General features: G+C 38.8%; 1 protein-coding gene across 1 annotated transcript in view; it reads left to right on the plus strand.

Annotated features, from left to right (window-relative positions):
- The window catches only part of LOC131996221 (uncharacterized), a 147,799-nt gene extending 140,311 nt beyond the window's left edge, over positions 1–7,488 (plus strand). The window contains exon 2 of the mRNA XM_059365722.1: positions 3,776–7,488. Within this exon, the coding sequence (XP_059221705.1) occupies positions 3,998–6,841 (2,844 nt within the window). The 5' untranslated portion in view covers positions 3,776–3,997 and the 3' untranslated portion in view covers positions 6,842–7,488. The remainder of the gene's footprint in view (positions 1–3,775) is intronic.
- Positions 7,489–13,524: the final 6,036 nt, after the last annotated feature.

Genomic DNA, 13,524 nt, shown 5'->3' on the forward strand with positions numbered 1-13,524 from the left:
CGCAGAGATAACGCAAGGCAGTGCGGAGAAAAAATTAATGGTAACGCAAGGTGCAGCTGCATTGGCACCTAGCGAACAAACGGCAAATGAGAGTAACACCCAGCCGAGAGATCAGGCAATTAGCAGAGAGCAAGAAAAGCCTGTGTCGAAGCTAAGAAGAAAATTTGAATTGAAGTATAGAACTATTACAAGAAAGCTGGAAGTAATAGAAAGCAGATTGCCAACTGCGAATAAAAGTTATTTAAATATGCAATGGCTGGCGTTGCAATCAGAGTATGGACAACTGGAATCAATAGTGGAAATAATTATTGATGATGATGACGAAGATGATTTAGACATGATTGAAGCTTGGGACTGTATCAGGGAAAGATACGTGGATGTCTGTGTGGAAATTGAAGAACGTGTGGAAACAATGCAAAATACAGGATCAACAAGTTTAATTAGATTGGAAGAGTTAAAAGTGCCCATATTCAGTGGGTATATCAACGATTGGAATTCCTTCAAAGAAATATTTACAAAGTTAGTAGAGGAGGACAGAAGGCTATCGGAAGTCGAAAAATTTTATCGACTTAAAAGTGTGGTGAAAGGTGATGCTGCTCGCTTAATACAACATCTTCAAGTGACAGGGGAGAACTACAGTGCGGCATGGAAGATACTGGAGCAGAGATACGATAACCGGCGGCTGTTATTCTGCACATTGTTTGACAAGATCATCGACCACGGCATAATAAATATTCAGTATAGCAACAGTATAAAGCAGCTATTGGATACGGCTACGGAATCATTACATGCATTGAAAGCTATGGGAATGAAGGTAGACGAGGCAGATCCATTCATTGCTCGGATCCTTATTAGAAAGCTAGATAAGGAAGGATTGCTGAAATATGAGCAATGGGTCCAGAAATCAAAAGAAGTCCAAAGGCTAGAGGATGTCCTGTCTTTTCTGGAGCAGCAATACTTGGCTTTGGAAGCGGTATACAGCAAAAAAGGAAACACGCATCAAAGAGCAAAAACAACACAGTCATACCAAACAACTCAACGATCGTGCGCATTTTGTCAAGCATCAGGACATGGGTTAAAAGAGTGCTACAAATTTTTGAAACTGCAACCAGCTGAAAAAGGTGCGTGGGCACAAAAAATGAAAATGTGCAAAATTTGTTTGAGTCACCCGTCGGAAAAGAAATGCTTCAAATTTAACACCAAGTGCGAAAAGTGCGGCGGAAAACATATTACTATGCTTCACGTCGAAGGAAACAAAACGCAGGAAACTCAGAGATCAAACTCCAAAGCTCAATTAATCATGGAAGGCAATGCTGTCACTCTGTTGGCAACAGCACAAATACGAGTAAAGGCTGCAAGTGGTGAGCAAATTTTAATGAGAGCCTTAATCGATCAAGGTTCTCAACGCACTTCAATATCGGAAGAGGCAGCCCAAATACTGAGGTTACCCAGAAAGAAGTTAGTTACAGATTTAGTGGGTCTGGGTAACACGACAGTCGGCAGATCAAAAGCCATCATGCAAATTGAAATCAAACCACGGTTTGAGAGCGATGCGGTTCATGTTATAGATGCTATGGTGTTGTCAACATTATCTTCAGCGCAACCTGATAGAAATTTGAACGTCAGTGTGGAGAGCTGGCGAAATTACTGTTTGGCTGATCCGCTGTTCTATAAGTCCGATAGAATTGACTTATTAATTGGTGCAGATTTATATCATGAAATCATTCAAGAAGGGGTAGTCAAAATTGGCTCTTTGTCTGGACAAGAGACGTCACTTGGTCTCATAATCTGTGGTTGCGTTTGCGGACATGAATCTGGAAATGCCGTGATGGCGGTTACGAAAGAGCTGGAAAGATTTTGGGAGATGGAGGAAGTATGTGAAGATGACGACGTCAAGGAAGATCGATGCGAGCAGCTCTTTACAACAACAACAACAATAAATGAGGATAAGAGATTGGTGGTGAGATTGCCGTTTAAGGAGGATATCGAGTTGGGCGCATCAAGGAAAATGGCGTTAGCACGTTTTTTAAATCTTGAAAAAAGATTGGAAAAGGATGAAAAGTTACAGAAACAATATTGTGCTTTTATGAAGGAGTATTTGGAGATGGGGCATATGAAAAAGGTCTCAAGAAGAAATAGTGGAAAGTACTATTTACCACATCAAGCGGTGATAAGAGAAAGCCATCTTACAACAAAAGTTCGGGTGGTATTTGATGCTTCAGCCAAGACATCGAATGGTAAAAGCTTAAACGACGTACTTGAAATTGGTCCAAAACTACAACAAGATATATTTCAAATTCTATTGAAATGGCGATTATGGAGATTTGTCTTGGTAGCGGATGTGGAGAAAATGTATCGACAAGTGTTAGTAGCAGATAAAGATCAGTCATACCAATGCATATTGTGGCGCGAGAATAAACATATGCCAATTGAGGAGTTTGCGCTAACGACTGTTACCTACGGAACAGCATGTGCTCCATTTCTGGCAAAACGAGCTCTAATTGAAATTGGAAAAGAGTGCAGCGAACGGAATCCAAAGATTCAAGCCATCATAGAAAATGATTTTTACATGGATGATTTGATGACAGGTGCTGATTCAGTACAGGAATGCATTGGAATTCATCATGACATCAGCCAACAATTGGATAAGTTTGGTTTCAAGCTGCGTAAATGGATGTCTAATGAAAATGACATATTGGAAGCAATACCAAATGTTGGCGAAAATGAAGTCATTAGGATTGAGGAAGGCGAAACAATGAAAACGTTGGGTGTTCAATGGGATCCCCATACAGATAATTTTGCTTTCTATTTTCAGATCATTGAAGATAACAAGTTGACTAAGCGGAAGGCGCTTTCCACACTGGCCAAGATATATGATCCTTTGGGTTGGCTGGCTCCTGTAACCATTCTAGCCAAGCTATTCATTCAGCGACTATGGGTAATGGATATGGCATGGGACGACCAGTTAAGCTCTGAGATGATAAAGGAATGGGATGTCATCATGAGGAAATTGCCCGACTTAGCAGAAATCCGAATACCGCGTTGGTTGTCTACCTCATCACTAATGGAAATAGAACTGCATGGTTTTGCTGATGCTTCGGAAAAGGCGTACGCAGCTGTCATATACATCCGGGCCGCAAACAAAGTTACGTTGGTAGCAGCAAAATCTAAGGTAAACCCAGTGAAAAATAGGAAAACACTGCCAAAACTTGAATTGTGTGCAGCGCATCTGTTGGCTAAATTGATGCTTAATGTGGAAAAGTTAATAGTCCAAAAACAACAGAAATATTTATGGAGCGATTCAACTATTGCTCTAGCATGGATCGCAAAGGCTGAAAATATTAAAGACAAATTTGTTCGGGTTAGAGTAGAGGAAATTAAGAAGTCTGTTCCTGGTGCCGTATGGGGTCATGTGCGATCCAAGGAGAATCCAGCGGATGCTGCATCAAGAGGGATGAAGCCAGAGCTGCTAAAAGGAGATGAGTTATGGTGGAGTGGTCCACATTGGCTGCTGGAGAAAAACAATTGGCCCATATCGACGGTTCAACCCTTTGTTGGAGTTCTAAAGGAAAATAAACAGGAAGACGATGTCATCATGCAGTTAATTACGAGGATTTCTAGCTACAAAAAACTCATAAGAATTATAGCATATGTGCGAAGATTTATTGAACGTGCTCAGCGTAAACCAGGAAAAAATGAATTAACTGCGGAAGAAATAAACGAGGCAGAGCAATTAATAATTACGAGCGTGCAGGCAAACCAATTTTCGTTAGAGATTTCGTGTCTAAGGAATGGCAGCGAAGTACCGACGAGGAGCAAGATATGTGGACTAACACCGTTCATTGATGCAGCTGGAGTGTTGAGAGTTGGAGGCAGGCTGGAGAATTCTGGTTTAAGCTTCAACAGAAAGCATCCAATTCTATTGGGGAAAGGTTGTCTGGTGGATCGAATAATTGATGGCATCCATACAGAAACGCTACATGGAGGTGCGAAACTCATGGAAAATGAACTACGCAGCAGATATTGGGTGATTGGTGCCAAAAATGCCATCAAGAGAGCAGTTCGGTCATGCGTCAAATGTTTGCGTTATAGGCGAGAAACTGCGGCTCAATTAATGGGTAACCTACCAGAAAGCAGAGTTTGTGTGTCTCATCCATTTGATCACACAGGAATTGATTATGCAGGTCCTATTCAAATGAAGGTGTCTAAAGGAAGAGGACAGCGAGCTTACAAAGGATACATAGCTGTATTTGTTTGTATGGCAACCAAAGCATTACATTTGGAGGCAGTCAGCGATCTAACAACAGAAGCGTTTTTGGCTGCGCTACGGCGATTCTTCAGTAGAAGAGGAAAAAGTAGCCATATATATTCGGACAATGGCACTAATTTCGTGGGAGCGGCAAGACATCTGGATAAAGAGTTCGTCAAAGCGGTGCAGCAAAATTCAGACGTGGCTCATATATTAGCATCTGAGCGAATACAGTGGCACTTTATTCCGCCCGGAGCTCCTCACTTCGGAGGATTGTGGGAGGCTGCCGTGAAGTCTGTGAAGCACCATTTGAGACGGGTTGTTGGTGAAACGAAATTAACGTATGAGGAAATGGCAACGTTTTTGTCGCAGATAGAAGCTGTTCTCAACTCTCGTCCCTTGTGTCCACTCAGTGAGGACAACTGCGAGATTTTAACGCCAGGACACTTTGTAGTCGGAAGACCATTGCTAAGTATTCCAGAAAGAGGCGTGGAGAATAAACTGGGATCTTTAGACAGGTGGAAAATAATTCAAAGAATGCGGGATGATTTCTGGAAACAGTGGCGCAATGACTATCTGAGTAGTCTTCAGCAGAGAGTAAAATGGAAAACTCCAGTACCAAATATCAAGGTTGGACAGATGGTGATAGTGAGGGATGAAAATACTGCTCCTGGAAGGTGGCCTTTGGGAAGTATTGCGGAAGTACATAAAGGCAAAGATGGAAAGGTTCGAGTCGCTACAGTAAAGGTCGCTAAACAAAAGGGGTTGTTAAAACGGCCCATACACAAGTTATGCCCGCTGGAGATATTCGCTAATGGTGGTGAAAAGGAAGCCGACATTGAAGTGTCGCAGACATATATTTGCAAATTACCTCAAAAAAGAAAAATAAACGTAGCAATGATGTTATGGATGATCATGGCAATGATGGCAAGTGTTCAATCGATGTCAACCTCAATTACCGGCGGTGCGATAAAAGAATTGGGAAATGACACAATCATTTATATGGATAAAATTGGCAGAATCAACCGAGTAACATCGTCATGGAACCTTATGACATATTTCGATCTGCACGGGTATTTTGTCACGGTGAATCATCTGGATAAGGGTCTAGAAGCGTGTAAATCATTATGTGTTCGGCTGAGATCGTTCGAGCAGCAGTGCGACACGCAGATGGATATTATGACGAACAGACTGAACACTATAGATGAGAACCACTTGTTACTCTCACACAAAAAACGTCAACGAAATAAAAGGGCTCCTTTAGAGTTTGTTGGGTCTCTTTTCCACATTCTTTTCGGAGTAATGGATGCGGACGACAGAGAGAGTATGGAAGCAAATATGAAAAATGTACTTGAAAATCAGCACAACTTGAAATATTTGGCTGAGAAGCAAACGTCTGTGGTGGAAGCAACGCTTAATGTGCTGAAAAAGACCACGGATGAAATAAATGGACAGTTTAAAGAGCTGAATGAGAAGGTGCAAAACATAAGTCAGATGCTGAACACTGACTATTCCCTCTTCAAAAAGGCGATGGACTTCTTCGCGGTAGCCGATCAACTTAGCAGCTTGTTTACTGAAGTGGAACATATTCAAGCCAGGGTAATTGGCTTATTAATTGACATCAACCATGGAAAAGTAAATCCAAATTTAGTACGGCCAAACCAGTTGCAGGCAGAGGTGATGAAAATAAAGGATCAGCTACCTAAAGGACTAAGGTTGCCTGGTGAGAAGGACAATGTGTTGCAGGCAATATACAAGGTGATGACGGCGCATGGTCTGCTGGTGGAAGAAAAATTAGTGATTGACGTGCAGATTCCCTTGGTAGAAAAATCATCAGCAGAAATATTCCGCGTCGTACCACTGCCGATGGTGAGAAACGGAACCGCAATGGTAGCAGCTTTAAGACAGCAGTTCCTGGCCTACAACTATGAAATGGATGCTTATCATCTACTGTCGCAGTCATTGATGAACCAATGTCAGCTAACTGGTGAAGATGAATTTCTTTGCAGAGGCAACTGGGCCTGGGAAGACGCCAACGATCATTCATGTGAGCTAGCAGCGCTTAAGCCAACAAGTAAATATGGCTGCCAGTTTTTGAAGACTCAGAACAGGAATTTTTGGATTGAGCTGAAGACAAGAGGGTCATGGTTGTTTAAAACTAAAGATCAAGTTTCGGCCCATATTCTATGTGCTGAGCGCACTAAAGGAGTATTTGAATTACCAGGCCTAGGTATCATCACTCTCCAGCCTGGGTGTACTGCTAGGATTGGACGAACCGTATTAACTGCGTCACAAGAAGCAAAAACTGAGATGTCCTATAATTCCACATCATATATCTTGAGAGAGGTGAAGGACATAGCGATGGTGGACGAGCTAAACTACAATAAAATCGATCATTCGTCAACGATTCAAGGATTGGAGGAAGAAATTAAAATGATGAAGGCGAATCCGATCCACCTTAAGGAGCTATCATGGCATCACATCAGTGGTCATATTTCACTAATCTTAATAATATTATTTTTAAGTTATGTAATCTATAAGTATTTAACAAGAGAAAGTAACATAGTTGTTGTTCGTCCTCGGGATGTTTAGATTTTAACATATATATTTGAATTACAGTCCATTTTGCTGAATTTTTACAGTTTATAAGTAGAGCTATTTCATAATTAGTTTTGGCCGCCCGCAGAATGTTTAGATTTCTAAACATGGGATATTAGTTGATGTGTGTCATGGAAATGTTTTAGCCTTGAGAACGAATAGATAAGATACTTTCCATTTTTTGTTTATTTTCATGAGGAACCCTCGTGTTCCCGTATTCCCTCAGTTTAGCTGCACCAAGGCAACCAAAAACCCCACACGAGCTGCTAAGTCAGCGCATTGGACACCTTATTCTAGACACCTTATTCATTTGGTTGCACCCAAACCAACTACTTACAACCATTCATGGGAAACCTTCATGCTCCCGTATTCCCACAAGTAACACGAGCCGCCTATTCAACACCCCACTACAGGTTAATAGCCCAATATTCTACACGGGCCACTGTGTCAGCAAGAAATGCAATGGCAACGTTGGCAGAGCGACAGCGGCGCAACATAATGTGGTGGCTTAGTTTTAAGTAACAGCATTATTGTAAGCTCAGTTTTTAACTCATACTCAATGAATAAAGTTTAATCCATTCATTAAAAATAATTTATATAAGGATGAGATTTTGAAGAAATAAATGAGTATCAAAAAAGTACTCCGGGATTAAACTCGTTTTATTCAGCAAACATTTCAATCATTTTTTTGATTGTGATTTGAAAATTGTATAATGAGAAGCTAATTGAAAATTTTAAAGATTTCAATAACTTTTATTTATTGAATATGCAAATTTTTTAATAGACATTTTTTATACCCACCACCGAAGGATGGGGGTATATCCATTTTGTCATTCCGTTTGCCATACATCGACATATCCATTTCCGACCCTATTGAGTATATATATTCTTGATCAGCTTAAAAATCTAAGACGATTTAGCCACGTCCGTCCGTCTGTCCCTCTGTCTGTTGAAATCACGCTATAATCTTTAAAAATAGAGATATTGAGCTGAAACTTTGCACAGATTCTTTTTTGTCCATAAGCAGTTTAAGTTCGAAGATGGGCTATTTGACATCCTTTTTCAATATAGAAATTGCACTGAAACTTTGCGCAGATTCTTTTTTTTTTTTGTCCATAAGCAGGTTAAGTTCGAAGATGGGCAATATCGGACTATATCTTGATATACAGGGTGGCTGATGAATATTGCTACAATGATGAATATTGCTACATTTTTTTTTCGGTGTATGGAATACATTTTTCTTTTATTCATGTTAAATTAAATTATTAAATTAATTATTAAATTATTATTAATTAAATTAATTAATTAATTAATTAAATTAATTATTAAATTATTATTATTAAATAGAAAAAAAGTTATTACATTTTTTTTTGGTAGCGGCTTTCATCAGCCACCCTGTAGCCCCCATACAGACCGATCGGCCGATTTAGGGTCTAAGGCTTATAAAAGCCATATTTATTATCCGATTTTGCTAAAAATTGGGACAGTGAGTTAAATTAAGCCCCTCGACATCCTTCGCAGATCGGTCCAGATTTGGATATAGCTGCCACATAGACCTATCCGCCGATATAGGGTCTTAGGCCCATAAAAGCCACATTTATTATCCGATTTTGGTGAAATTTGGGACACTGTGTTGTGATAGGCAAGCCGACATCCTTATTTAATTTGGCCCAGATCGGTACAGAATTCAATATACCTGCCATATAGACCGATCTCTCGATTTAGGGTTTTGGCCCCATAAAAGGCCCATTTATTGTCCGATTTCGCCGAAATTTGGGACAGTGAGTTGTGTTATGCCCTTCGACATCCTTCTTCTATTTGGCCGAGATCGGATCAGATTTGGATATAGCCGCCATATAGACCGATCTCTTCATTTAAGGTCTTGGGCCAATAAAAGGAGCATTTATCGCCCGATTTTGCCGAAATTTGGGACAGTGAGTTGTGTTATGCACTTCGACATCCTTCTTCTATTTGGACCAGATCAGTCCAGATTTGGATATAGCTACCATATAGATCGATCTCTCGATTTAGTGTTTTGGCCCCATAAAAGGCCCATTTATTGTCCGATTTCGCTCAAATTTGGGACAGTGAGTTGTGTTATGCCCTTCGACATCCTTCTTCTATTTGGACCAGGTCAGTCCAGATTTGGATATAGCTGTCATATAGATCGATCTCTCTATTTATGGTTTTGGTCCCATAAAAGGCCTATTTATTGTCCGATTTCGCTGAAATTTGACACAGTGATGGTAGACTTTTCGACATCCGTGTCGTATATGGTTCAGATCGGTTTGAGTTTGGATATGGCTACCAAAAAGATCGATATTTTGTTCTACAAAATTGAGCAATGACTTGTACCTTATACTCTCAATATACGTGTCGTATATGGCCGGACCATATTTCGATATAGCTGCTATGGGGGCATAAATTATGCATTTTTTAACTGATTTTGACGAAAGGTGGTTTACATATATACCCGAAGTAGTGGGTATCCATAGTTCGGCCCAGCCGAACTTAACGCCATTTTACTTGTTATTTTTTTCGGTGTAGTGTAGAGTACTAAAATAAAACACGGCTTATGACGAAATTACTTTCAGCTTGAAAGTATGTTGAATTCATACTTTATTCAAATGTTACCAAATGACAATTGAAGTCATATTAAGACTCTACAAGTAGTTAAACTGCTTCCAAGGGTTGAGAAACCTTCAAACTAGGACTTTCACTTAAGTCTTTCTTTTGTTACTTCACTTAATAATAATTATAACTTGGATGTACTACGTACTATTTAATAATTTTTAATGTTGTTATATAAACCTCTGTTCTGTAATTGATTTTTTTTTTGTTTTCAAAAATTTCTTAACAATTTTCTATTAAATTAATTGATTAAAAAAAAATAATAAAAAAATTTAAAATTTTACACACACATAACTACACATTAGGGTGGATTGAAAAATATTTGATATATTTAATAATGTGACTTTTTAGATATAAAAATATATTAAACAAATTAAATTAATAAAAATATTTGAAAACTTACAATGAAGGTAAGTTTTCAAGGTAGACTTGGTTGTAGAGATTTTAGAATAAGCGCAGAAGATCGAAACGCTTGGAACGCTATTCTACGTTCGCTTAGTGGAACAACAAATCTTCTGTCATAGTCAATTAAAGTAAAATAAAAGTATTATCGTAATATCATTGAGCATAAACTTGAACCGGACAACACTTATTGATATGCAATACAAGAAGTTTCCTGTTTCTTAATGCAATGTTCATGGACAAAATTTTCATTATTATATTAAACTAGCCGAACTGGGCCCGCTCCGCTGCCCCTTCTTTAACTCTCTAATATCCTTTTAGGGTGGGGACACTTCGCCCTGAATGTGGATATCGAATTTTTGCCATTGTAGCCTATGACGTTGAACGCGCTCGAATCCTGGCGAGAACATCAGACAAAGCGGTGGTTATCCCCTCTTAATGCCGGCGACATTTGCGAGATACAATGCCATGCATGGTCATTTCAAAAATTTTCCCCAAAGGGGTATCGCACTGCGGGAGGCTGTTCGGACTAGGCTATAAAAAAGGTCCCTTATCATTGAGTTTAAACTTGACTCGGAAAGCACTCATTGATGTGTGAGAAGTTTGCCACTGCTCAGTTCTTGGTGTTTTTAAATCTTTTTAGGGGAGGGTATAACACCTCAGACATTTCGACTCAAACATGGATATCAAATTCGTGCTGCACTTCCAAATCCGTTTAATTTGGGTCCCATATTGCCATGAACCGTTTGAACCACTTTGCACTGAAAGTAGATATCAAATTCGTTCTTTATACCCAAATACCATTGATTAGAGCTCCATATTGCCATTGTGGGAAAGGATGTTCAGTTTAAGGGGTACATTAGGGTGTACCCCAAAACACTTGGCTCCAAAATTGGATATCAAATTCGTTTTCTGATCTCAAATACCTTTCATTTGAGTCCCTTATTGTCATAATGGGTCAAATAAACCATAAACCATTTGACGTATCTTTAGTAGGAAAAGCGCCACCTAGACTTGAATGCAAATTTTAATGTCATATTCGTAAACTAATCCCAAATACCTTTCATTTGAGTCCCATATAGCCATGGTCGGCAAATATGCCCATTTGGGGGTATTTGGGGGTGGGCGACCACCCATTACATGGACCTAATGTTTTATGCCATATTTGTAATCTACTGCCTAATACTTTTCATTTGAGTCCTATATTGATATGAACTTTGAATAAATATGTTTAGAGACATTTTGGCGTTGGGGGGGGCCCGCTGGGTACTTGGACCCAAATTTTAATATCATATTCGTTTTCTGGCCTCCAATACCTTTGATACCCTTATTGTGCCCATCTTTGCACTTTCGCATATGCGTGGCGTTTTTGGGGTGAGGTGGAGGTTGCGCCTCCATCCAATATCTAAAAATTATATAGCCTATGTTTCCTTCCAGACAAACATACACAATCTATGAATATTTTAAGAAAATCGGTTCAGCCAAGTATCATATATTCATAATGGGTCTAATGGCGTTACCTCCAATACTTCGATCTGATTTTGTATACCAGATTCGAAATCTACTCCCGAATACATTTCATTTGAGCCCCATATTAAAATGAACGTCCAATATGTCTGTTTGGGGAAGTTTTGGGGCTGGGGCGGCCCGATGGGTACTTTAAATCAAATTTTAATACCATGTTCGTATTTTACTCTCCAATACCTTTCATTTGATACCTATATTGTCCCCATCGGTCGACTTTTGAATATGGGTTGTGTTTTTGGCGTAAGGGGAGGGTCCGTCCCCCTTCCGATATCGAAAAATTATAAAGCCTATGTTATGTGTTCTTTCCCAATGGAAAGATCAAGTTGTGGGAGACACCTCGAAACTTGGTGTCAGAGATTTTAGAATGAGCGCAGAAGATCGAGGCGCTTGGAACGCTATTCTACGTTCGGCTAATGGAAGAAATATTCTGTCATAGCCAATTAAAGTAAAGTAAAGTATGTTGTCTTTCAGACCAACCTACATAATATGCGAAAATTTCGATTAAAACGGTTCTGCCGTTTTTCTGTTTATACGGAACCTACAAACCTAGTCCCATATATCCGTGATTGGCTAATGTGCCCAGTTTGGGCGTTTTTGTGGGGGTGGGGTGACCCCCTATACTTCGATATGAATTTGTATGCCAGATTCGTTATCTACTCCCTCATACTTTTCATTTGATGCCCATATTGTCCTTATCAGTCCACTTTTGATTTTGGGTGGTGTTTTTGAGGTAAGGGTGGAGGGTCCGACCCCTTCCGATATCAATAAATTATAAAGCCTATTCCTACTTCCTGACCATATTCGTAATTTACTCCCGAATACCTTTCATTTGAGTCCCATATTGTCATGATCGTTGAATTAACCTATTTTAAGGGGTTTTGGGGGGCTGGGGCGGCCCCCAGGTACTTGGGCCCAACTTTTATTATGAAATTCGTACTCTACTCTAGAATATCTTTCATTTGAGTCCCATATTGTCATGATCTTTGAATAAAACTATTTTAAGGGTTTTTTTGGGCTGGGGCGGCCCCCAGGTACTTGGGCCCAACTTCTGTTATGAAATTCGCACTCTACTCTTGATTATCTTTCATTTGAGAACCATATTGTCATGATCGTCAAATAAACCTATTTTAAGGGGTTTTGGGGGGCTGGGGTGACCCCCCAGGAATTTGGACCCAACTTTTATTATGAAATTCGTACTCTACTCTTGAATACCTTTCATTTGATACCTATATTGTCCCCATCGGTCCACTTTTACTATTTGGTAGTTCTTTTGGAGTAAGGGGGAGGGCCCGCCCCCTCCCGGTATTAAAAAGTTATATAGCATTATATGTGAAAATTTCAAGGTAATCGGTTCAGCCGTTTTTGAGTCTATCCGGAACAAACAAACAAACACAATTTTTCGTAATATCTTCGTCATAATTTTTTTATAATGCGTTTTGACAGTTGTTCTGGCGAAAAGTAGAAGTCAGTACTAGGCCTTTGGAAATTAATAAATAATTTCCACAAAAGAGTAAATATTCTTCAACAAGATGTAAATATTTTTTTTTTTTCTAAAACTCATTTTTGTTTCATTGATAAGAGAGTTTTAAAATTATATATTTTGCAATTTTTTTTTTAAACTTTCATTTTGTTTTTAAAAAAACCGTACCAATTTTATTTGATCCACCCTTATACACACCCACATCCATGATTTTGTACTTTTAAAGACTAATTAAAACGCCTCATTGATCACATTGAATATAAACACACACACACACACAAATATATAAATATATAAAATAATTAACACACATACACCCTAAAACACACCCTCTTAACGTATACATAATACATATAGAACTTATATCATTGATATATTAACATATTTATATACTTAAATATATTAACAAATTATATAATAATAATAACAAAAATATATACAAACATATATGCATACAAAAAAGAAAAAAAGAGAAAAAAGAATTATAAAATAATGAATTAGAGAACTAGAAATGAATTGAATGTTAAGTAAAGAAATATTTGTATTTGTACGTTATCATAAATGTAGTCGAAAGAGAAATGAATGAGAAAAACAAAACGAAAAACCCAGTGACAACAAAAGATTCAAATAGACTTTA

The sequence above is a fragment of the Stomoxys calcitrans genome, chromosome 1 (assembly GCF_963082655.1).
Source record: "Stomoxys calcitrans chromosome 1, idStoCalc2.1, whole genome shotgun sequence".
NCBI lineage: Eukaryota > Metazoa > Arthropoda > Insecta > Diptera > Muscidae > Stomoxys > Stomoxys calcitrans.